Here is a 20,620-nt window from a genome sequence, read left to right as displayed (position 1 = left end):
AACTAAGTCCAGCAGCATAGTAAAAGGAATAAATTTTTGAAGGAGGTGCCTTCTAAACTCAGCTTCTCAAACCCTGTACAGCGTGGATTCTCATTGCTGTTGCTAGCAAAGTACTAGCAGTCAGCTGAGTGTTGCATGGCATGTGCTGTGCTCAGCTCTAGACAGGGAGAGTAAGGAACCCCCTTGTGGCTAAAAGCAGACGTGTGTTTTTGAAGTTGTCATGCACAGCCATGGGTCTCTTTCTCTGGCCCTCTGGAGGAACACAGCAACTGCGTCATCTAAGAGAACGGCATTTGTAGTAGTTGGCCTTGTGTGTGCGTGTGTATTGTCCCATGAGGTCCAAAGGTGGTGCAAGGGGTTAAGCACAGCGCTGTGACGCTGTCTGCCGCCTCTGCAGCACGAGTTTGATCCCCAGCCTGCCAGGGAGCCCGCCACATGGCGCGGCAGACCCCTCCTGTCTCCCCGCTGCTCCCCTCAGCAGTGGATTCCAGTCAATCTGCCTGTTCTCCTCCCCTGTCTGGGGAATCCTCTCCCTCCTCACACACACACCTCTGGCCTGTACCCCAGTTCTTGTGTGCATAAATAAATCTTTAAAAAAAAAAGGTCCATGGAAATACTCTGAAATATTTTCCTCTAAAATCTAGAGGAAAAGTTATTTTTCCTACAATACAGGTGTGTTAAATGAGATCTCTGTGTTGTACTATCTTGAACTTTGTATAACTGGTTTGTGCAGTGAGTTGCCATACTAATGAAACGGCTTTAATATCCATATCACCTTTATTATTTACCTAATTAGATGTGCATTTTCTACAAGTCAAATAACTTACTAGTATGAGTTTACAATGAGAGTTGGAATTTGAAATAGGTCTGATGCTAAAAACTTTTAAGCTTAGAAACAATTTAGCTGAGTTCTGTGTAGTTTTTAACCTTTCTACAATATAATTTTTTTTAAATTTTAAGGGAGTTGGCAAACTACCTTAAAGCAGTAAATGTTTCAGGCTTTGTGGGCTGCAAGATAATTTTGAGACTATAATGTTGGTCCTTCCATAATCATGTCAGACGTAACCATTTACAAATGTAAAAGCCATCCTTACCTGACGGGCCATCAAGAGGCAGGTGGGACTGGCAGGCTAGGTTTGGTGTGTGCGCTACAGTCTGCAAGACCCCTAGTTTAGAAGAAAATTTTACAGATCAGATCTCCATTCTCTATTATAAAATAATTCCTGTTATCTTACTATTTAACCAGTGATTTAAATCAGTTTTGTACTAGCAGAAGCTAATGATTATGCTAATTAACTCATTTAGGTAAAGCTCCTTGATTTCTCTATTTTAGACACATTAAATAATCATTGCGGCTAATGACTTACACTTCTTACCTGGATTGAATTTACCACTATGTTCATGTAGGTGTACCAGACTTCCTTAATTAAATTGAGCTGTGAAGTGGTAACTTTTTCCAGAAGATCTCATGGGAAAGAACATGAAAGAGAAAAATTTGCAGCATTAGTGTAGCAGAGCAGAAGCTTATGTGCTCACCTGTATGGACCTCAGTGCCCCCAGTCCCGACAGCGTGCGGCCAGCAGGTGCTGTCAGCGGGGAGGAGACCTTGTGTCTCATCTAGCACTGACTGGATCCCACACTCAGATGGCAGCCAACAGCGGCAAGGCGTGCAGCTGCCCTCGGCTCCTGGTGTGAAGTGCCACAGTTGCTGAGTCCGCTGGCCTGCCAGTCACCAACCCCTATTAACAGTCTGCCCAGTCACAGTTGTACATAATACTCATGGCAAGGTCCCCTGACATAGCTAAGAGCTGAAATGGGTCGGCATGCAGGGAATCGTAAACGCTATGCGTAAGCAACTGAAGCAGAACTGAGTAAAGTAACTTACCAGGAAGTAACAGCAACAAGGAAGCCTGTTACACGTTGGAATGTAAAAGCTGGGACAGGATGCTGGTGGTTCCCAACCTGTGCCCCACGGGGAGTCAGCTCTAAAGCCCAGAGGCACTCTGGGGAGGGGCTGGGTGGGCCCCGCTCAGGGCATACTTGTGCAGGGGATGCACATCTCTGAAAAGGGGGCTCAGTTGCATTTAGAAAGTGAAGACACGCGTGAACAGCAGCCATGTTTCCAGCTCCAACCGTTCTGAGCACGTTTCCACATCCAGAGTCCCTACACTTCCCGCGCCAAGGTTCTTTATCCTGAACACAAAATATCTTTGTTCTCCTGGACCTGATCATTGGCAGCTTCCCATCACTCATTCTAACAAACACTTTTGTCTAGACTTGCACGCGCGACATGGTCCTAGTGCTGGCAATAAGTTCATAGAAAACCTTACTTGTTTCAAGACATTTTCGTATGTTCAGCTTGACTTTAAACATGTTCACTTGCTTTCGCACAGCTTCTGTTTCTTTCATATGAAAAACAAAACTGGGTAACTGGGCATAAGCAGCACTTGGAACAGCACCATTAGAACTTTGCATCTCTCTGCTTGAATTTGCTGTTGAGGAACTGGGGCCACGGGGCTTGAAACCCGGACCCGGAGGAGAGCAGTAAGCTCGGGCTTGTCATTACCACGCCTCCCCACAAGGTGGCCCTCTCGGCGCTAGGCATTCTGGTGTTTTCTTAAAATAGTCCAATGGTCAAAAATCACAGAATTTCAAAGTCCCTTTAAATACAAAAAAGGTACTTTAATCATACTAGTCCTCTTATCAGACTGGCTTAAAATTTAATAGGTTCTTCTAGAAGTGATTTGATATTCTCAAAATCGCCAAGATTTTTTAAAAAATGCTTTAAATTCCTTAAAGACAATTCTTTAATGTCTTAATAGTGTTATTTTAGTAATCATATTTTGTTTTGTGAAAATAAGAATAACTTGTAAAATCAAAGCACAAAAACCTCATACTAGTAGTGAAAAATTCTGAAAATTCAGATACTGTGATGACTATTGAATAAGAGGTTTTTCCCCCAAAGTCTTTATACTCTTAAGTATATAAAGCTCTTCCACATTTATGAAACATGTAAATTTATAAACATGTATATCTTCAGTATCATGTAATTTACGAATTTTCAATTTTTTTCCCTCCAACGAAGTATGATGGGGGTTTGAGGTGCCCAGTCGCACTCCAGGTAATGCAGAATACGTGCACCCCAAGTTTTAGTTTTTCTCTTAACTGCCACAAGACCCGAAAAGAACATGAAATATGGAAATGCAGTTTAGCGAGGCTTTTATGGTGAATGAAAATGCAGTGGTGTAAGTTAGATGTTATTGCTAAAGAGTTTGCTCACGGTGGAAGCATCCTCTGCTCGTACGAGATCTTAGAATCCTCTAGTCTGGGCCAACAACACCCTCCTTTGGGCTTCCTGCACTTTCTCTTCATTTCTAACTTTCTCACTAGTTGCAGGATGTTAGTTGGGAAAAGAACCTGAACGTGTCCCATCCACGAGGCCACCTGTCACCGGGGGCCTCGCCATCGCACCGCGGGTCCAAGCAATCCCCACCCTCTGCTGCGGGGCCGGGGCTCCCGGAAAGCCGGCACTTTCTCCACCTTAGTGCGTGGAGCAGCTCTGCGGGGGAGACTGGGAGCTCGGTTTTCCATATTTGCTCCAATTCATATTTAAAACTGAATAAAACATAAAAGAGGGAGCTGCTAATATATGGCTTCAAACAGGAAAAGAGCTGGAGATGGCCCCCGGAGCAGGACGAGCTGGCGCGCGCACCCGCAGGGACGCCTGGCTGAAGGAGCTGCCTTTCCGCCCACAGGCGTGCGGGCACCATCTCGGTTCAGGGACGAGGACACCCCGCGGCCCGGAGGAGTCAAGGGCCGACGAGGGCCACGCGGCAGTAAGGGATGCCAGGGTGTGTCCGCCGTGCGGCCACGGCCAGTCCAGCTAGCGGGGTCTGGCCGGCGGGAGCGGCCACGGTCCTTTAGGAGGCAGCACCACCCCACGGGTCCAGCCGCTTCCGTGGCGCCCGACCCCACCGTCCGAGAGCAGGCCGGGGAGGGTACGGCGAGCCGGGCGGCCAGGTGTGGCCGGGACGCCGGCGGCTCCCTGTGCTGGGACGGCCCGCGCCCGGCCCCGTCTCGCGTCTGCCGCCAGCGGCGTGGCGTGGGCATCGGGCTCGCGGGCCTTCCTACGGGGACCCGGCCCCTGGCTGCTCTGCCGGCCCTGAGGAGCCGCGTCCCGGGCACTGGGAGGGGCGGGCTCCCCGGGCAGGGCGAAAAGAACCTTCAGGGGCATTGAGGGAACGTGTCCCCTTTGTGCCAAGGTGAATTTTTACCTTCGTGCCAAGGCAAACGCCTTTTCCTTCTCCCTGCACAGCCTCTGAGCTGCCGTCTCGCGGGGAGCTGTCGATCGTGTCTGCGAACGTGAACTGAAACATGCCCTGGGAGAGGCCGCTGTTTCCATCTTGAGAGAATTTTTCAACAAGTTGCTTCTCAGTTGGTTACTCACGGGCACGGTGACTCGGAAGGGTAATGACTGTCCAGGGCGCGACCACATGCCCCCGTCCGCGAAACCCCCAAAGCCAGAACCCCCGCGTGTGCTGGGGCTGAGATCTTACACCCAGACTTGCCTCCTGGCCCTGCTCCGCCACGGCCTCGTCACAAGCCAAGAAAGTGCGAGGCCCGGGCGGATGTCCTGCAGTGAGTCGTCATTTAATCAAGGGACAAATTAACAGGAATCAAAATGCTGCAGCTGTATTTGTTAGACATTATATAAAAAAAGAGAAAGTATAATACAGGAAATCATTTCGTGTAACGTGAACTTAAAGGGTTTTCAAATGAACTGTGATCAGAATAAAAATGTCTTTTCAACGTGGCCCTGCGTCCCTGCCCTCGCGTGGAGGCCTGGAGGGCCGCGGGGCCCCTCGGCGGGGACGCCCCGACACCCACCAGGGCGGGCGCGTGGCCCCGCGGGAGTCCCCGGGCCGCCGCCGCCCCCGGCAGTCCCCGCGCCGCGCGCCCGGAGGGGGGGCGTCCTCTGGCTTCTCCGCGTGGGCCCCGAGATGTCACCTGGGGGTGGGACCTGCTCCTCTCGCACACGGCAGGTCGTCTTGAGCTGAACTTCAGGAAAGTTCCCTGATGAGTGTTCAGTGTTGGTATCAAAAATTAAACACAAATTCTTCTCAGAAGAAAATCGCTATGGCCTGTGGAACCTGGAAAGCACAAGAGACAGCGGCTGCGGGGACGGTGTCTGGGGCGGGGCCGAGCCCACACGCAAACTGCTCGCCGCTGAGAGGCTGCCGAGGGGCGCGACGTGGCAGGCGGAAGGTGGCCCTGCCGGGGTTAAAGCCTCGGGGGGCTCCCCCGTGGGGCCCCTCTCGACCCCAACCTGCCGACGACCCAAGCCCGCCTGGAGCCCGGTGCGGAGGCGGGAGCCCCGGACCGACCCGGGACCCGGGCGAGGAGCCAGGCCGCCCAGCCCCCGCGAGGCCCGGGGTGGGTTTGGGAGTCAGTGAGGGGACGACGGGAGGCCCCGGCGAGGGGACTGCGCTGGGTTACACGTTAGAGCCAAAGTGTTCCGAGCTGTGGAAGCTGACGCGACCTGGCCCACTGCGGGGCGAGAACCTATCGCTGCCCCGAGGGCCACGTTTCGGGATCACTCTTGGAATTGTGTCTCCTCAGGAGGCCGCCGGGCTCGGAGGCGGCGCAGGGAGGCCCTGGGCGAGCCGCGGGGTGGAGTCGGGCGCCCCGCGCGGAGTGGGGGGCTCCCGGCCGTTGCGGACAGCGCTGGCCTCACGAGGCATTTTGGACGTTGTACCCGAGCTCGCTCCCTTCCCGAGTGACGGGACACCCCTACAGCGCATGACCCCGTCCTGCCCGCACTTTGCCGTCGGGGGGGGGACCTTCCAAGCTCCCTCTCCCCGCTGATGCGCCCCCGAAGCTGCGCAGGGAGCTGCTCTCTGCTCACGGCTCTCTGGGCCCGCGGAGCCGGCCTTTTACGTGACAGCTGTGGAGGCCGCGGTGCAAACGGCCCTCCGTGCTAGGCCGGGCGCCGGCACTGACAGGGCGTCCCCTGCTTCCTGAGCTTGAGCACCTCGGGGCCTAGCGAGCCGTGAGGAAGGACGGCCGCTTTGGGCCGCCACCACCGTCCCTCCCGTGAGGCCGGGTGCGTGAGGATGTCAAGCGGCCACTCCTCGTGGGCCCTGCCAGGGCCCCGAGCAGAGACATGTGGCCCCACTCCACGCCAGCAAGCCCGCGTGGGCTCCGGGGCAGCTGAGACCCTGGCGCCGGGACAGGCTGTCTCTGGGGACAGAAGGGCTGCGGCATCCCCCAGAGGCAGCTCGCGAGGACGGGCCTCCTGCGCCTCATTCACCCCGCGTTCCTGGGGGCACAGGCATGCAGTGGGCACGCGGGCACAGTGGGGACCCAAACAGCTGCTGAGGAAACAAATGTGCTGAGCTATGGGGGAGCTTTGGGGGGAGCATTGGCTTGTGAGATGCGGAGGTTTACGTGACCTCCAGTCCACTTAACCCAGGTTTAAGGTTTAAGTGAGAGAGAATGTGAGGTCGAGAGGGACAGACTGCAGCGCGATCCTAGACGTGGACTCAGGAAGGTCTAGAAACGCGGCAAGCTCTGAGCATCACAGAAGCTAAATGCACGGCCCGGGGCGCGGAGGCGGGTTTCCGTAAATCAGCATCAGCCGCACACGCAGCCCAGCGGGGCCGCGCCAGGGCTCCCGGGAGGCGCCGCCAGCACAGTGCTCCGCAGAGGCGACGGCGCCGTCCTGGACACGGAGCTCTGCTGGCGCTTTTCTGGCCTGAAGACCCGGTTGGTGGCGGGAAACAGACTGAAATCTGACCTTGTCAAGTGCTTGCTGGACGCGTGCACCTCCATCTCGTTACTTTTGTATTCATTGAGCTCCTTGCGGATGGCCGCCTGGAATTTTAACAAACACGTTGTTTTCCACGACATCAGCAACAGCGCGCGGGTGGGACATGGGGGGAACCTCCGGGGAACCACCGTTCCCGACAACTGCCGACTCCCGGGTTTTGGCTGCACTAAGAGCCCCTCCCCGGCGCAGAGTAAACGGCATCCCAGGCTCCTGCAGAGTTCAGTCGAGACTTTCAGGGGAGTGGCACCCCCCACTCAAACAGGTCTGCCCGGAGACGCGCCCCCCGCCACCATCATCACCCCTGAGCACGCACATGCGGGTCACCGTCGAGCTGGTCCAGCCGCGCACCTGCACCCCCAGGTACACCACCTGCCCAGGGCCGCTCCTCTCCCTCACACTCGGCACACGAAGAGTGAGGACACGGCAACGCCAGCCCGCTCGTGGGCGACCGGATGTCCAGCTCCTCTTTCTGGAGAATTTGAGAGCCCAGAAAGTCACCAGAGGCAGGACCGTATGGCATGGAACTCCGCAGAGAGACCCCTGGGGTTACACCCTGCCGGGCGGTAACATCCAACCATGGATGAGATCCGACTGACCATGGACAAGACCCGACTGACTGTGGACGAGACCTGACCGGAGCAACCATGGACAGGACCTGACCTGACCCAACTGACCGAGAACAAGAACTGACCAACCGTGGACGAGACCTGACCGGAGCAACCATGGACAGGACCTGACCTGACCCAACTGACCGAGAACAAGAACTGACCAACCGTGGACGAGACTTGACCGGACCGACCATGGACGAGACTTGACCGGACCGACCGTGGACAGGACCTGACCTGACCCGAATGACTGAGAACGAGAACCGACCAACCGTGGACAAGACCCGACTGACTGTGGACGAGACCTGACAGAACGTGGATGAGATCTGACTGGACAGACCGTGGACGAGACCTGACCGACCATGGTCGAGACCTGACCCGACTGACCGAGAACGAGAACCAACCAACCATGGACAAGACCTGACCAAGCCAACCGTGGACAGGACCTGACCCAAACGACCAAAAACAAGAACTGACCGACTGTGGACAAGATCCGACTGACCGTGGACAGGACCTGCCCTGACCCAACTGACCGAGAACAAGAACCGACTGTGGACAAGACCCGAGTGACTGTGGACGAGACCTGACAGATCGTGGACGAGACCCGACCCGACTGAGAACGAGAACCAACCGACCATGGACAAGACCTGACCAAGCCAACCGTGGACAGGACCTGACCCAAATGACCAAGAACGAGAACTGACCAATCGTGGACAAGACCCGACTGTGGACGAGACCCGACCGACCATGGACGAGACCCGACCCGACTGACCAAGAACAAGAACCAACCGACCATGGACAAGACCCGACCAGGCCAACCGTGGACAGGACCTGACCCAAATGACCAAGAACAAGAACTGACCAATCGTGGACAAGACCCGACTGTGGACGAGACCCGACCGACCGTGGACGAGACCCGACCCGACTGACCAAGAACAAGAACCAACCGACCATGGACAAGACCTGACCAGGTCAACCGTGGACAGGACCTGACCCAAATGACCAAGAACAAGAACTGACCGACCGTGGACAAGACCCGACTGACCGTGGGCGAGACCTGACCCCACCAGAGCTCTCCAAGCCGAGCACTCAGAGGTGCGCGGATCCTCCCCCGGGACTGCCTGGTGGCCGCGTGGCCCTGCAGCTGGTCCAGTAGGACGCAGAGTAGCTGCACAGGGAAGCCTGGGCCCACCCCCCGCTCTCTCCCTGCCTCTCCAGGCCCCCAGGTCTGACCCTCTCCTCCCGGCAGCCCTGTGGCTCCTGCGCCTGAGCCCCGACATCGCGTCTCTGTGCTGCTGGCTTGAGCCCCGGGGCACTCGGCTCCCGCATCCCCACACCCGGGGCAGGATCCCCGCTGAGGGCGTCTGGCCTGCACACAGAGAGGCCCAGCAGGTCCCTGGTCTCCGCGACAGATGCCAGCGACACCCCAGTCGCCCCAACCACAAACGTCTCCAGACAGTGCCAAGGTCCTGCCACGAAGCAGCTGCCCACTGGCCAAACCTCAGCCTCACGCTGAGCCGATCACCCGACCAGGCCAGCCCCCGGCAGGCGCCCCCGCTCTGCCCGGCTGCCGTCCGCCCCGGCGCGCCAGTACCTTGTCTGCCGCCGACAGCCTGGTCCAGGGCTTGTCCGCCCGCCGGTCGTAGTCCTGCGCCTTGGCCACTTCCACGTAGTCGCTGAATCGGATCAGGATCTTCCTGTCTCTGAGCTCATCCACGGTGGGTCTCTGGTTGAGCTGAAACAGAAGGGCTTGGGGTGAGGACAAGGCGCGTCTCCACCAGCGCAGGTGGGCTCCGCGGCCCGAGACGGGGCCAGAGGCTGGCGTCTCCCGGCCCCCCGCGCTCGTGGCTTCGGGGCTCACACCCCCAGCCCGCACAGCCCAGCGCAGGCGCCAGGAAGGGGCGCAGAGCAGCGGCTGTGGCTTCTCCATCGTCACCACATGGGCTTCCCCGAAGGAGCAGCTGCCGGGGAGGCCGTGCGCCCCGGCGGGCTCAGGGAGGCTGGCGCATCCCCACAGCTCCAAGCGGGACAGGCTTTGCGGATGACCAGGAGGAGCCGGCGGAGAAGGGGCACCGCCACAGCCCCCGGGGTGCAGGCAGGGCAGCTTATGGACGCGCCCCTGAGCAGGCCAGAGGGAAGTTTAACGACTCGCGTCCCAACCCGCAAACCCTGGAGGCCGATACAGTCTCTGCGCTGGAAGCCGCGAGGCCAGCTGAAGGTGGCCCTGGGCCCCCAGATCCAGGGACTCTTCCCAGGCAGCCTGGGGGGATCCAAGTCAATGAGGAGACTGCCTGGTCCACCCCGGCTTCCGGGCAGCCCAGGGCTGGGCAGGGCCAGGCCCTCTTGCCAGCGCCCTTCCGAAGCCTGGCAGTGCCGCGCACCCTCCCTGAGCCTGGTGAGGGCCCAGCATGCCCTGTGGGTCGCGGCGATGGCAGCGCCGTCCGCACAGCTGCCCGAGGGCTGTGGGAGCCCCCCAACCCCCCCGCCGGAAGCCATGCCTAAGTGACAAGGGGCGGTACCTTCCGCGTCAACCTCTGCTTGATTTCTCGTCGTTCTTCCTGCTCGGTCTGGTCGTTCCTCTCTGTCAACGATCAGAACAGAAAACCAAGCAGGTGAGGCGTCCTGCCCGACCGCGGGCTGGGCCCGTCGCCGCACGCGTGGCCCGGGGGCTTGGCCGCCCCAGCCTGGGTCTCGGAGCCCGTGGCTCCAGTCGGGACGGGAGCACGGCAGGAGGACGAGGAGCAGGTCTCTCCCTGCGCCCCTCGTGCTCCCCGGGTCGGGCGACCTGCCTCGCTCACACCTCATGTTCACCCACACCTCACGCTTGCTCACACTTCACGCTCACTCACACTTCACGCTCGCGCACACCTCACGCCGGGACAGATGGGCCAAGTGGCTCCGGGTGCATGTGGGTCCGCCTAGTAACAGGTGGTCCCTGCACGCGCCCAGGCCACCCCACGCGCAAAGGGGCACCCCCTTCCCACCCCTGCATCACCTGCTCCCGGGGCCGACGCGCAGTGTGTCCGGGAGGGAAGCGCACCAGAGCCCTCACCCCAGCCCGCGGCGCCCTGACACCCCGCCGCTCCACCTGCCCGGGGCGGGGGACAGCAGCGGAGGCCCGGAGGCCCGGCAGGTGCAGCCCTGGGGTGCGGAGACGGCTGCGCTGTTTCTGGCAGGCTCTGTGGCTTCATAAAGCCCCTGACCTGACGGGGTCCCGCCCGCGCCCCGGCCCCGACAGGGAAACCGCTCGCCGGCACGAGGCCGCGTTCTCTGCTCTACTGCGGGCGTCACTGCAAGTGCCCGAGTGCGGGTCACACGCAGCCGCTGTGATTCCGCGTTTGTTTTAAGAAGGAAGATTCGCTTGGCACCGGGCCTCTGAGGAGAGAAGCCGCCGTTTCAGGCGCCGACGAGAAACCCGACGATACCATGAGAGAAACCGACGACGGCAGCCAAGGCCGGCCGCGGGGAATTTAAGGGATGACATGAAAGGCTCGGTCACGTTTCTAAAAACGGGCCACGGGCCGTCCCAAGAACAGCCTCCACGTGAGCGAAAAGCCGAAACAAAACCAGACCTTTCCTTTTTTAAACCGTCAACGATGTCGGCATCCTTCGCGACCGGCGCTGCAGGTTCGGGAAGCCGATCTTTGAAGGGGTCCGGGGCCTGGGACACCGCCTCCAAGAAGTCCTTCCTGATTGCCTAAGCCCAGGGTTCTCTCCAAGCCTGACTTAGCCATGGCCGCGGGGGGCCCTTCTCCCCAGGCCCAGAGCCCTGTGCCTTGTGCAAAACAAGGGGTCTCCGATCGCATCTTCCAGGAATAGCGCCAGGGGCTGGGCACTCGCGAGGGGTCTGGAGAGGAGAAGGGTCTTCTTGCTGCTGAAGCAGCGTGAGCACATGGACACGGGGGCCGGGCCAGCGGGGTGCCCCTCAGCGCCAGCCGCTCGCCACGTCTCCCTGGCCGGGCTGCCACCTCGCCCCGGGCCTTCCTTCCCCGACGGCGCCGCAGGGACAGCAGAGCAGCCTCAGGACCGTGTGGGGAGGGCGGAGGGGAGACGTCCCAAGCGTCCTGCACACCCGCACCCCAGCCACGGGCTCCCCGCCGAAGGGCGCCGTGCTGTTGAGAGCGCCGCCCGCCGGTCAGGCCCGCAGAGGGCTGGGCCGCAGGTGCCCCAGGACGCCCAGACGCCCAGGACGGAGGCGCCGCCACCCGCCACACACTTGGCGCTTGAGAAGCCTCCGCGCCACGGCCCACCTGACGGCCCGGCGGCCACGCGGCCGGCCCAGGCACTGCCGTCCCGTCCCCCCGGGAAGCGAGTGCGGTCACGGTCGCTTCCGGCCACCGCTCGCCAGCGCCGCTCCCCAGACCCCGTCCTACCCTCAGCCTGTAATTCCACCTGCTGAGACTGAGCCGCTAAAGCCGCAGTGGGGGCCCCTGGGGGCAGGGGGTCCCCACCCCGTGAGCCGTCCACGGCCTCCGGGCAGCGGCGACCTAGAGGAGGCAACTGAGGGGGTGGACGCTGAGCACGTGGGTCCCCGGGGATGGACACGATCGGCCCCCGGTTCAAGCACCCCCTGGGGCTTGTCCCCCCCACCGGGGCTTATTCCCCCCGGACCCCGCCTGCTCGGACACAGGCCCCGCTCACGCTCGCCTCGGCTGAAACGTGAGCCGAGTTCTCAGCCTCAGGCCCGGGCCGGGCGGCCGCCTCACAGGAGGGGACCGTCTCGGCAGCCCGTGAAGGCCAAGAGGGCGTGGACCCGACGGCTCCTGCTCCCAGCAGCCCGGCTGGGCCAGGCACCCTGCAGGCACGTCCTGAGGAAGGGGGCGCCCTCCTGTCCACTGCGCTCACCCAGAAAGCGGGGACTGAGAACCCGTGAAACCCTGGGCCGTGGAAGGCCGTGACTTCAGAGAGTGAAAAGCCAACAACTAAAACCAGCTGCCCAGACAGAGCTCGGGAAACACTCATGGAGGTTTTAGCCCCGGAATCATCAGTGAGACACAAGGGGTGCTCTGTGTTGGGGGTGCCCTCGTTCAACAGAGAGCCACACCCCCAACTCCCTGCACAGGGAGGTGTTGGGGGGTCCCCCGCCCTCGAGCAGCTGCCGCAGAGGTGCCACAGGCCCAGGCAGGGGCCCCCAGCTGGGATGGGGACAGCTACCTGGGGCCTGTGCCGTGACCCGCCCCCCCACACCTGCTGGAGGCCCAGGGACACCCGCTGCGCTGGACACGCAGATGCCCCAGGCCCTGGACCCACTTCCCTTAGTTCTCGGGGCTCAAGGATCAATTTCCCTGGCGGGCACACACGGCGGGCGGTGCCAGCGAGCCTGCTTTTTCATGTCAAAAGAGGCAATTTCTGGGGGCATCAACTTTCCTTTGGGGGGGTCACCCTCAGAACTCCTCAGCTGCCCTGACTCTCGGGGAGCAGGGAGGCTTGGGCAGAGGGAGCAAGGGGGACCTGCATTCCCGCCACAGTCCCATGCGCAGGAGGCGGGGGACGGAGGACGGGGGGCGTGGGGGGCACGGGGGACAGGGTACTCACGTTTCAAGATATTCCTCCTCTCCAGCTCCTCCACCGCAGGTCTCTGGCTGAGCCGTCTGCGGAAAAACACCAGGATCACATTCTGCACCATGGCCGCGGGGCTGCACACGCGGGTCCGGGTCACGCTGGGAGCCCAGAGATCGGGCCCCACCCCGACCCCAGCGAGGGGTCCTCGGGCGGATCCTTCCCCAGCACGACCGAGTCACGCCCGCAGGCTGGAGCAGAGCAGCCTCAGTCCTGGAGCTGCTCGGGGGTCCATCCTGGCCCCCGGGGGCTTGTGCCCGCCTCCATGGCTCAGCCCCGCCGCAGGGTCCACCCCTCAGTAGGCTGTGCCCCGGGGGGATGTCAGCACGCAGGGTCCCCGATGGCAGAATCCGTCTCCTGCCCCCAGCCCAGCGGGATGGGCAGCGCCTGGCCACAGCCTCCTGCCTGCTGGGCGGGCACCTGCTGGGCGCCAGCAGAGGGGAGTGGAGCGGAGCCCCGCCTCTCTCTCTCTGGGGCTCCGGAGGGAGCCGCTCAAGAGGAGGGATCTCCCCAGAGCCAGCGCCCCGCCTCCGCACCCAGCAGGAGCCCCGCGGTTCCTTCCTTTCAAAGGGCTTCTCCGAGACAGTGCAGGATGCGCGGGACGCAAATACACACACGGATAAAAGGCTTGTCAGAGGGGCGGGCACAGCCAGCCCCAATTATGTTCTCAGCAAATGATGCCCCTGGGCGCCCAGCTAGCACCTTCCCCCTCCCGGTCCCGCGGCTCCTGCGGGTCAACCGGGACCCTGGGCCCTGACACTGGCCCGGTGAAGGCGCTGCCCCCAGAAAGGCTCGTCTGCTACTTATACCCGTCCCAGCACAGAGCGGGTCTGGGCTCTGCGCTCCCTCCAGGCTGCCCCGGGGCTCCTGGCTGGCCCCCCACCCTCCCACATCTGGGAGACCTGAACCCGCCCCTGGCAGCTCCAGGCCTGGGCCCCTGGGGCACCGATCTGTCCCCAGCATGTCCCCAGGTGACGTTCCTGGTCAAAATGCCCACAGGCCACGCGGCCACTCACGCAGGCAAGGACTGTGGGAAGTGCTGGGACAGCGCCCAGCCCGGGAAGGGGTGGCAGCACCCGGGAGGCTCACAGCCCAGGGAGGAGGCAGACAAGCCTTGGGGATGACCCCAGAGCGAGGCTGACCGGCTCCTGCACCACCTGCGGAGCCAGCCGGGCATTTAGGCGCATTTCCTTCTGCTCTGTGTTTACAGATTCTCTCCCAGTGAACTTTTCAGCTTTTATTCATTTGTTAGTTGTTCATGTAGCTCTACATCTGGGGACCTCACGCCTCCACACGTGCACAAGGCTCCTTCCACCAGGGCAGGAGCCGCGCCCCATCCCCTCTCGGTGGCCTCTGGGAGCCGCCCTGGGCAGAGTCCCGCTGACTCCCGCTGGCTGGGCGTCCTCTTAGCTCTTCCCGCCCCGCAGGCAAACCCATGTGGCCTCCGACTCTGACTCATTTTGCTGAGCGTCACCTCCAGATGCACCCATTTTGTGCCAAAAGGTACAATGCCATCTTTTTAACCGCTGAGTAGTATTCCACCGTGCGTGTGGCACAGTCTCCTCCTACAGCATCTGCCCATGGGCACCAGGTCGCTGCCATGACCTACTGGGTCTGCTGAGACCTGAGGGGAGGAGGGGTCGGCCATGGGGAGGCGCCACCTCTGTCCCCGTGCTGGACAGGAGGCGAGGCCAGGCGGCTTCCCATTAGGGATGCAGTGGGCAGTGCCGGCAGGCAGCTCTCGGGGAAGTCCAAGTGGTCTTGGGGCGGGGCGAGTGGGGTGGGCGCTGCAGCGCCGGGGAGCAGGGCTAGGGAGCTTATGGGGCTGGTAGACACCTGAGGGACCTCCACTGCGGGCTGGGGCAGCGGCAGCCAGGCCTCAGCGCCGGGTCCACGTGCCTGCCCATCTGGGGAGGCCCCGCCCCCTGCCAACCCCACTCAGGCCCCAGGGGGTGGTGTCCATGCGCATCCTTGGTGGCAGGAGAGGCCCTGTGGGTGGTGCCGCCTGTAGGGGCCGAGGGCCGCGTCCCTGCTGCGGGTTGGCAGGAGGAGAGAGGCCGGCTTCCTTGGGCCGCCTCCAGCCCCAGGTCTTGCCCACACCCTGTCCACATAGATCTGAGGGCACAGCCTCTCCTCCGTGCCCCTCCTCCGAGCTTCCTTGGACCAGCCGGTCACTGAGTGTCTCAGACACGCTCACCTGGACACGAGGACACGGACACGAGCTCACGTGGGCGTGCTCCCTCCCACCCACGGGACACACCCGGCCCACACGGCTGCCCCCACACACCCTCCCTCGCACAGGCAGAGCTGAGCCTTGGCTGCCAGCAGGGGGCGCCCGCAGGGACGCAGGGCTGAGGCCAAAGGGACTGGAGGGCGGGCTGGGGGCAGAGCCCCGACGGTGCGGGATGCTGTGCTCCCCCCGACCTGTGGCCCCCAGAGTGAGCTGAGCCGGCCGGGGGCCAGCTCCACCCTCCCCGCGTGTCCTCACCCAGCAACCCGCGCAGGGCCGGGCACTAAGGCGATCGTGTCCAGGCCTCACCTGGGGCAGGGTCTGGCCGCCACGCACAGGCCTGCAGCTCGGCCCAGGCGGGAGACGCCCAGACACGCCGGCCGAGGGGCTCCTCTCAGCCAGGCAGCCCGGGGGCCGGGAGCGGTGACCCCCCCGCCTGTCGAAGCTGTTCCCGGAGGAGAAAGGCAGGCGGGAGAGAGGCTGCGCGCGAGCGAGGTCGACGGACGCAGTGTGTGGCAGGCGAGACGGAAACAGCCTGTGTGCATGTGTGCGCGTGTGTATGTGTGTGCACACGTGTGCCCATGTGTGCAGGGCCCTGGACCCCCGGCCTGGGGTGCGAGTGGGGCAGGGGAGCCAGAGGTGCGGACGGTGACGTCGCCAGGGAGCCCCCGGCGGGCAGGGCTGGACCCCCCACCCCTCCGGCACCCGCCGCTCCAGGCAGGGGCTCTCGGGGGTCCAGCGCTCCAGGCCCGGTCCACCGTCCCGCGAATGCCACCTGCTCCGCCCTGGGCAGGGAATCCTTGAGGGAGGCTCGTGGGCCACCGATGCACCGACAGGGAGCCCCACAGCCTGGCTCCTGACCTGGTCCCCGCCTCCCCTCGCCCCCCGCCTCCTCCCACCTTGCCTGCCTCTGCCCCTGACTGTGCATGCTGCCCCCTCTGTCTACAAGGCTGGGCCCGGAGCTCCCCGGGGGTCACCGTCAGTGTTTCCTCCTCCGGGAAGCCCACCCAGACTGCTGCAGCGAGCAGCCAGCATCTCCCAGCGGCAGCCGCTCTCACCGACACTTTCTGACCCGTCTCGTGCCCCACCCCCTTGGCCCGAATTTAATTTGCACTTGATTCTCTGCCCAGCGCCACCAGCTCTTCGTGAACATCCTGGTGGGAAGGACCTCAGAGGCGGAGCCCGGAGCCGCTAGGACGCGGCCTGGTCCACTGGGAGGGGGTGCAAAGGGAGGCCGGGGAGGGGTTAGAGAGCGGGAGGAAGGCGCAAAGGCAGGCAGAAGACAGCAGCACCCACACCCAGGGCCATGCCAGCGGGGTCCCGGCACCGGCCCCACAGCCCGCGCGAGCCTCCACCATCTGCCCCGGCCCCGTTCTCTGGCGCCTGGGGGCCACAGCGTCCTGCTCGCCTACCAGGATGGCACCACCAAGGGGCACTCTCGACGGTCTCCCCTTGCCCCCGCCTGCAGCTGAGCGCGCTGCCGTCCTCCTGCAAAGCCAGAGCCACTGACCGTCCGGGCGCCGCACCTGCAGGCCGGCACCCTGTTCCCTGGGCGGCGCCCGCCCCCGCGCGCTGTTCTGTATTGAGGTAATTTAATTACACTTTATGCATGTTGATTGAATGACTTACAGGGATATAAAAAGAAAATGCTATTTCCATGAAAGCCGAGAGGAATGCTTTGGAGTCAGCAAAGACAAATGCTACTACGCCGGGAGGCTCTGCCCTCGGCGCTTCCGCCTGCTGCAAACTCCCCCCTTCTGGGAGAAACCCACACGAGAACACGCAGCAGCACAGCTATGTCTGCGTCACACGAGAAAGGATCCTCAATGAACGGCCTTGATCCTGCCTCAAAAGGGAACCAAAGATAGACTCGAGCAGTTGGGGTGAAAGGTGCTCAGCGCACAAGGGAATGGGGCTCATGGTTCTCCAAGGGCCCCGGCGCCCACGCGGCCACTCCCGAGAGCCAGGGGCCCTGAGGAGCGGGCAGCAGGATCTGTCCACGTCGCCCTGGGCCCTGCTCAGTGTTCCTGTCTCCTTCACCTTCCCGGTGCCCTGCTGCAGCCCAGAGCTGGGTGGTCAGGAAGGTGGGTGACTGTCAATAGTCAGGTGCACTCTGCGCGCCCACAGGGGCACCGCACCCGCCTCCCAACCAGCTTTAGAAATCTCTGCTGCGTAAGAGGCAGGTGTTGCTCGTCCACCCCTTCCCTTCGGCCTTCGGACTGTCTATGCAACAAAATTTGAACACCCACAGTAGCAGAGACAGTGCGTGTCTCACCAATCAACATCAGCCCCCGAAAGCTGGGGCACTTGGGGTACTCTCCTGTCTAGCTAAGCACAGGAAGAGGCTCTGACCACCGCGGAGCAGCAGACAGACACGCTGGAAGCTTCAGGCAAGCGTTTTCTCCAAGGGCTGACTCAGGTCACCTTTGGGACTCAAGTGTTATGTCTGGTGCTCTTGCAGCCATCCTGGGCCATGGAGGATCAATTGCAGCACGAGGATAGGAACTTAACAAGTGTCCATGCGCCACCTTATTGTTACACACTTACTACCACTCGCACAGGCTGTGCTGGGAGGCGGGTGAGATGGGGCAAGGCATTCTGTCCCTTTGAACTCAGCAGGCAGGCGTCGCACACCCAATGCACAGATGCGAACAAATCCAGGGACTCGCCTAGACCCCCTCGGTCCTGAGCTCCCAGCCGGGAGACCTGGAGACCTCGAGACCACTGCCCGCCGGCCTCCTGGGGCTGGGGAGTTGTGTTTCATTGCTCGCATTTTCTCACAAACCAACCCACGCTCTCTGCGCATCCTTGGCAGAGCCCCGGATAACTGAGGAACGCAGAGCAGCTGACTCGCAGGCCCCAGCAAAAGCACGGCTTCTGCATTTCCAAGAACTCCAGCACAGACAGCTCGCGGGCGGCTCCAGAGAAAGCAGGCCGGCCCGTCCTGCAGCAAAGCTGTCAGCGCCATCATTACCCCTCACAGCATCAAGCATCAGCCTTAACATTCCGTGGATTTCAAGGCTACTGGGGGGGGCGGGGCGGGGGGGCAGTGGCACACACCACTTTGTTTTTTCCCGGAGTGTGTGTTACGGAGGCCTGAGTGGCAGCAGCCTGTTCTGAATGCAGCGGAACAAAATGTACAAACGCTCCAAGGACAGGCTCCCCCTCACGGCGTGCCGGTGGTGACGCGCTGAGTACCAGCTCCTGACAGTCTCTCCGAGCGTCCACACCGCCCGGGGAGCGCTGGCGGCGGGTTCCCCATCACTCAGGCTGCCCGCCCAGCGCCAGGACTCCAGGCAAGTGGCACAGCAGCCATGAGAGGCAGGACACCCCTCCGTCGGCAGCCACAGGCCGCCTGGGCCCGCGCAGCCCCGCAGGTGCTGGTGACAGGTGGGCTCACTGCTGCTGGGATGTCCCCGCACAGGTGACATCCTGGCCCGAGCACCCGCCACCTCCAGCACAGCATCTGCCTCTGGACCTTCCTGCAGGTGTTTTCACAGGGAGGAACCTGGGACCTTCCACGCCACCTCCCCGGCCGCCCCGGCCCCGGGAGGAGCCGCCATGGACGCACTGCCAGGGCCGTGGGGGTCAAAGTGCCCCCCGCTACAGCCTTCAAAGCCCGTGTTTGCCCAGACCTTTCTGGATATTTCCTAACGCCTCACTGTCCACCTTGAGGGCTTTTTGCATCCTCTCTGGTGCCCACAGCCCAGCACAGGGCGGGAGCGCGTTGTGCCCAGGGCACAGGCTGAGCCCCGACGCAGCCGGCGGGAGCCACACCTGTTTCCGCACACGCACAGCGGCCAGAGGGGAAGGGGCCCGGCCACCCCCGCCCCCACGCGCCCGGGCTGGGGTCTGACGGACCCCGAGCCCCTGCCCGGGAGGCCTCCTCTGGCGGTGGGGCCCTGGGCATGTCCCCCGCGCCAAGCCTCCCTTTCTCATCTCTGAAGTGGGGCTTCCTGGGCTCCGTGAGGACTCGGCGACTGCAGGGAAAGGAGGCGACAGGTCGGCTGAGGAGTGTGTGCTGAGGGGGGCCTCCCCGGGGCGCCCTGAACAGCAGGAGCTGGGCAGAGCCGGCCCCCTCGGAGAGCGCACGGGGAGCTGTGCCCAGGCTGCTGCCCCGGCTGGGGAGCGCCAAGGGGAGTGCGTGGGTCCCGGGGGCTCGTGTGTGATCGCGGCGAGAGCGGGGGCCCGGAGCACCCGGAAGATAAAATATTAAGGGTCTGGAAATAAAAAAATTGAAACAAACCCCAGCTGCACTTTGGGGCTGGCGGACGCGGGTCGCCATGGTAACCGGAGGCTGTTACTCAGCAAGTGCGAGCAGAGCGTCTCCTCGAGGAGGCCAAGCAAAGACAAAGGACCCAATTAAAGGGCTTCTGGGGGGGGGAGGCCAGCGGGGCCAGAGGGGTTGGGGGGTGGCTGCGGCCACCCCCAGTTCTGGGCCGCGACTCCGTTTTCACACACTGTGGCGGCGCCGGGGCTGCGAGACTCTAGTCCGAGGCTTTACATTAGCCCCGGCCCAGCGAGAATGGGGGTCCAGGGCTGCGCTGTGCTGCCTCCTAAGCAGGGGCTGCCAGGCCCTGGGGGTCCCACGCCTGCTCTCCCAGGCCTCCCTGACCCGTCCGCACACACAGTCACCCCAGCTCTTCCCAAAGCCTGAGGCGCTGGCAACAGGAGGCGCGTCCTCCTCCGGCCCCTGTGGGCTCCCCGGGCCTGGGCTTTCCCGCGGGGCCTGTGAGTATCTGGGCCGGTCACAGGGTGCCGGGGGGGGGGGGGTGACATGAGGGCGCCCCACCGGGGCCGTCTGGCCCAGGAATGGTGGCGGGAGGCCGGCGAGCCCTGGCCGTGCGTGTCCAGGCGCCGGGCGGCAGGGCGGGTGCGCAGGCCGCGCTGCTGTGCCCACGCGCTACTTACTTGGAGAGCTTCACTTCGATCTGCTGCCGGATCTCCTGCCGCTCCTCGTCTGTCCTCTGCGGGAAGATGTTCCTGTCCTCCAGCTCCTGCTTGCTCGGCCGGTTCCGCAGCTTCACTGCCAGCAGCTCCTTCTTGCACCTCCGGGGCAGGGTTCCTGGCCAGTCCCCGAGGCGGGCAACAAGGAAACCCGGTTAGCGGGGTGGGGGGGTGCGGCATCGCAGCTGCTGGACGAGGGGCTGGTGGGGGACGGGGTCAGCCCAAAGCGCCTCCACAGGGACGGTGGACAACAGGTGAGTGACCGCCCCCCCCCTCAGGCCGGCATGGGCCACGCGTCCCACCCCCCGGAGAGTCCACCTGCTGCCCAGGATGGTTGTGAACAGCCCCCCCTTTTTCCTTCAGGAGCGTCCAATCTTGGATCATGACTCATATAGTAGCTTCGCCCAGGGCAGATGCCCCTCACTACAGGGTCTGTGGGGCAGCCCCCTG

At 62.4% G+C, this 20,620-nt stretch overlaps 1 protein-coding gene across 2 annotated transcripts in view; it reads right to left on the bottom strand.

The window, feature by feature from the left end:
* Positions 1-4,941: 4,941 nt before the first annotated feature.
* PHACTR3 (phosphatase and actin regulator 3) overlaps positions 4,942-20,620 on the bottom strand; it is a 100,349-nt gene continuing 84,670 nt past the window's right edge. For both annotated transcript variants that reach the window (XM_037500999.2, XM_054698534.1), the window contains exons 8-13: positions 20,135-20,288; positions 12,970-13,025; positions 9,954-10,015; positions 9,029-9,169; positions 6,797-6,873; positions 4,942-5,150 (exon numbers count right to left, since the gene is read on the bottom strand). In XM_037500999.2, coding sequence (XP_037356896.1) covers positions 5,135-5,150; positions 6,797-6,873; positions 9,029-9,169; positions 9,954-10,015; positions 12,970-13,025; positions 20,135-20,288 — 506 coding nt within the window. In that variant the 3' untranslated portion in view covers positions 4,942-5,134. The remainder of the gene's footprint in view (positions 5,151-6,796; positions 6,874-9,028; positions 9,170-9,953; positions 10,016-12,969; positions 13,026-20,134; positions 20,289-20,620) is intronic.

Source organism: Talpa occidentalis, unplaced genomic scaffold (assembly GCF_014898055.3).
Source record: "Talpa occidentalis isolate TD23 unplaced genomic scaffold, MPIMG_talOcc4v2.1 talOcc4.10, whole genome shotgun sequence".
NCBI classification, from domain to species: domain Eukaryota; kingdom Metazoa; phylum Chordata; class Mammalia; order Eulipotyphla; family Talpidae; genus Talpa; species Talpa occidentalis.
Note: the sequence above shows the minus strand (reverse complement) of the source record. Positions and strands in the feature narration are given on the sequence as shown.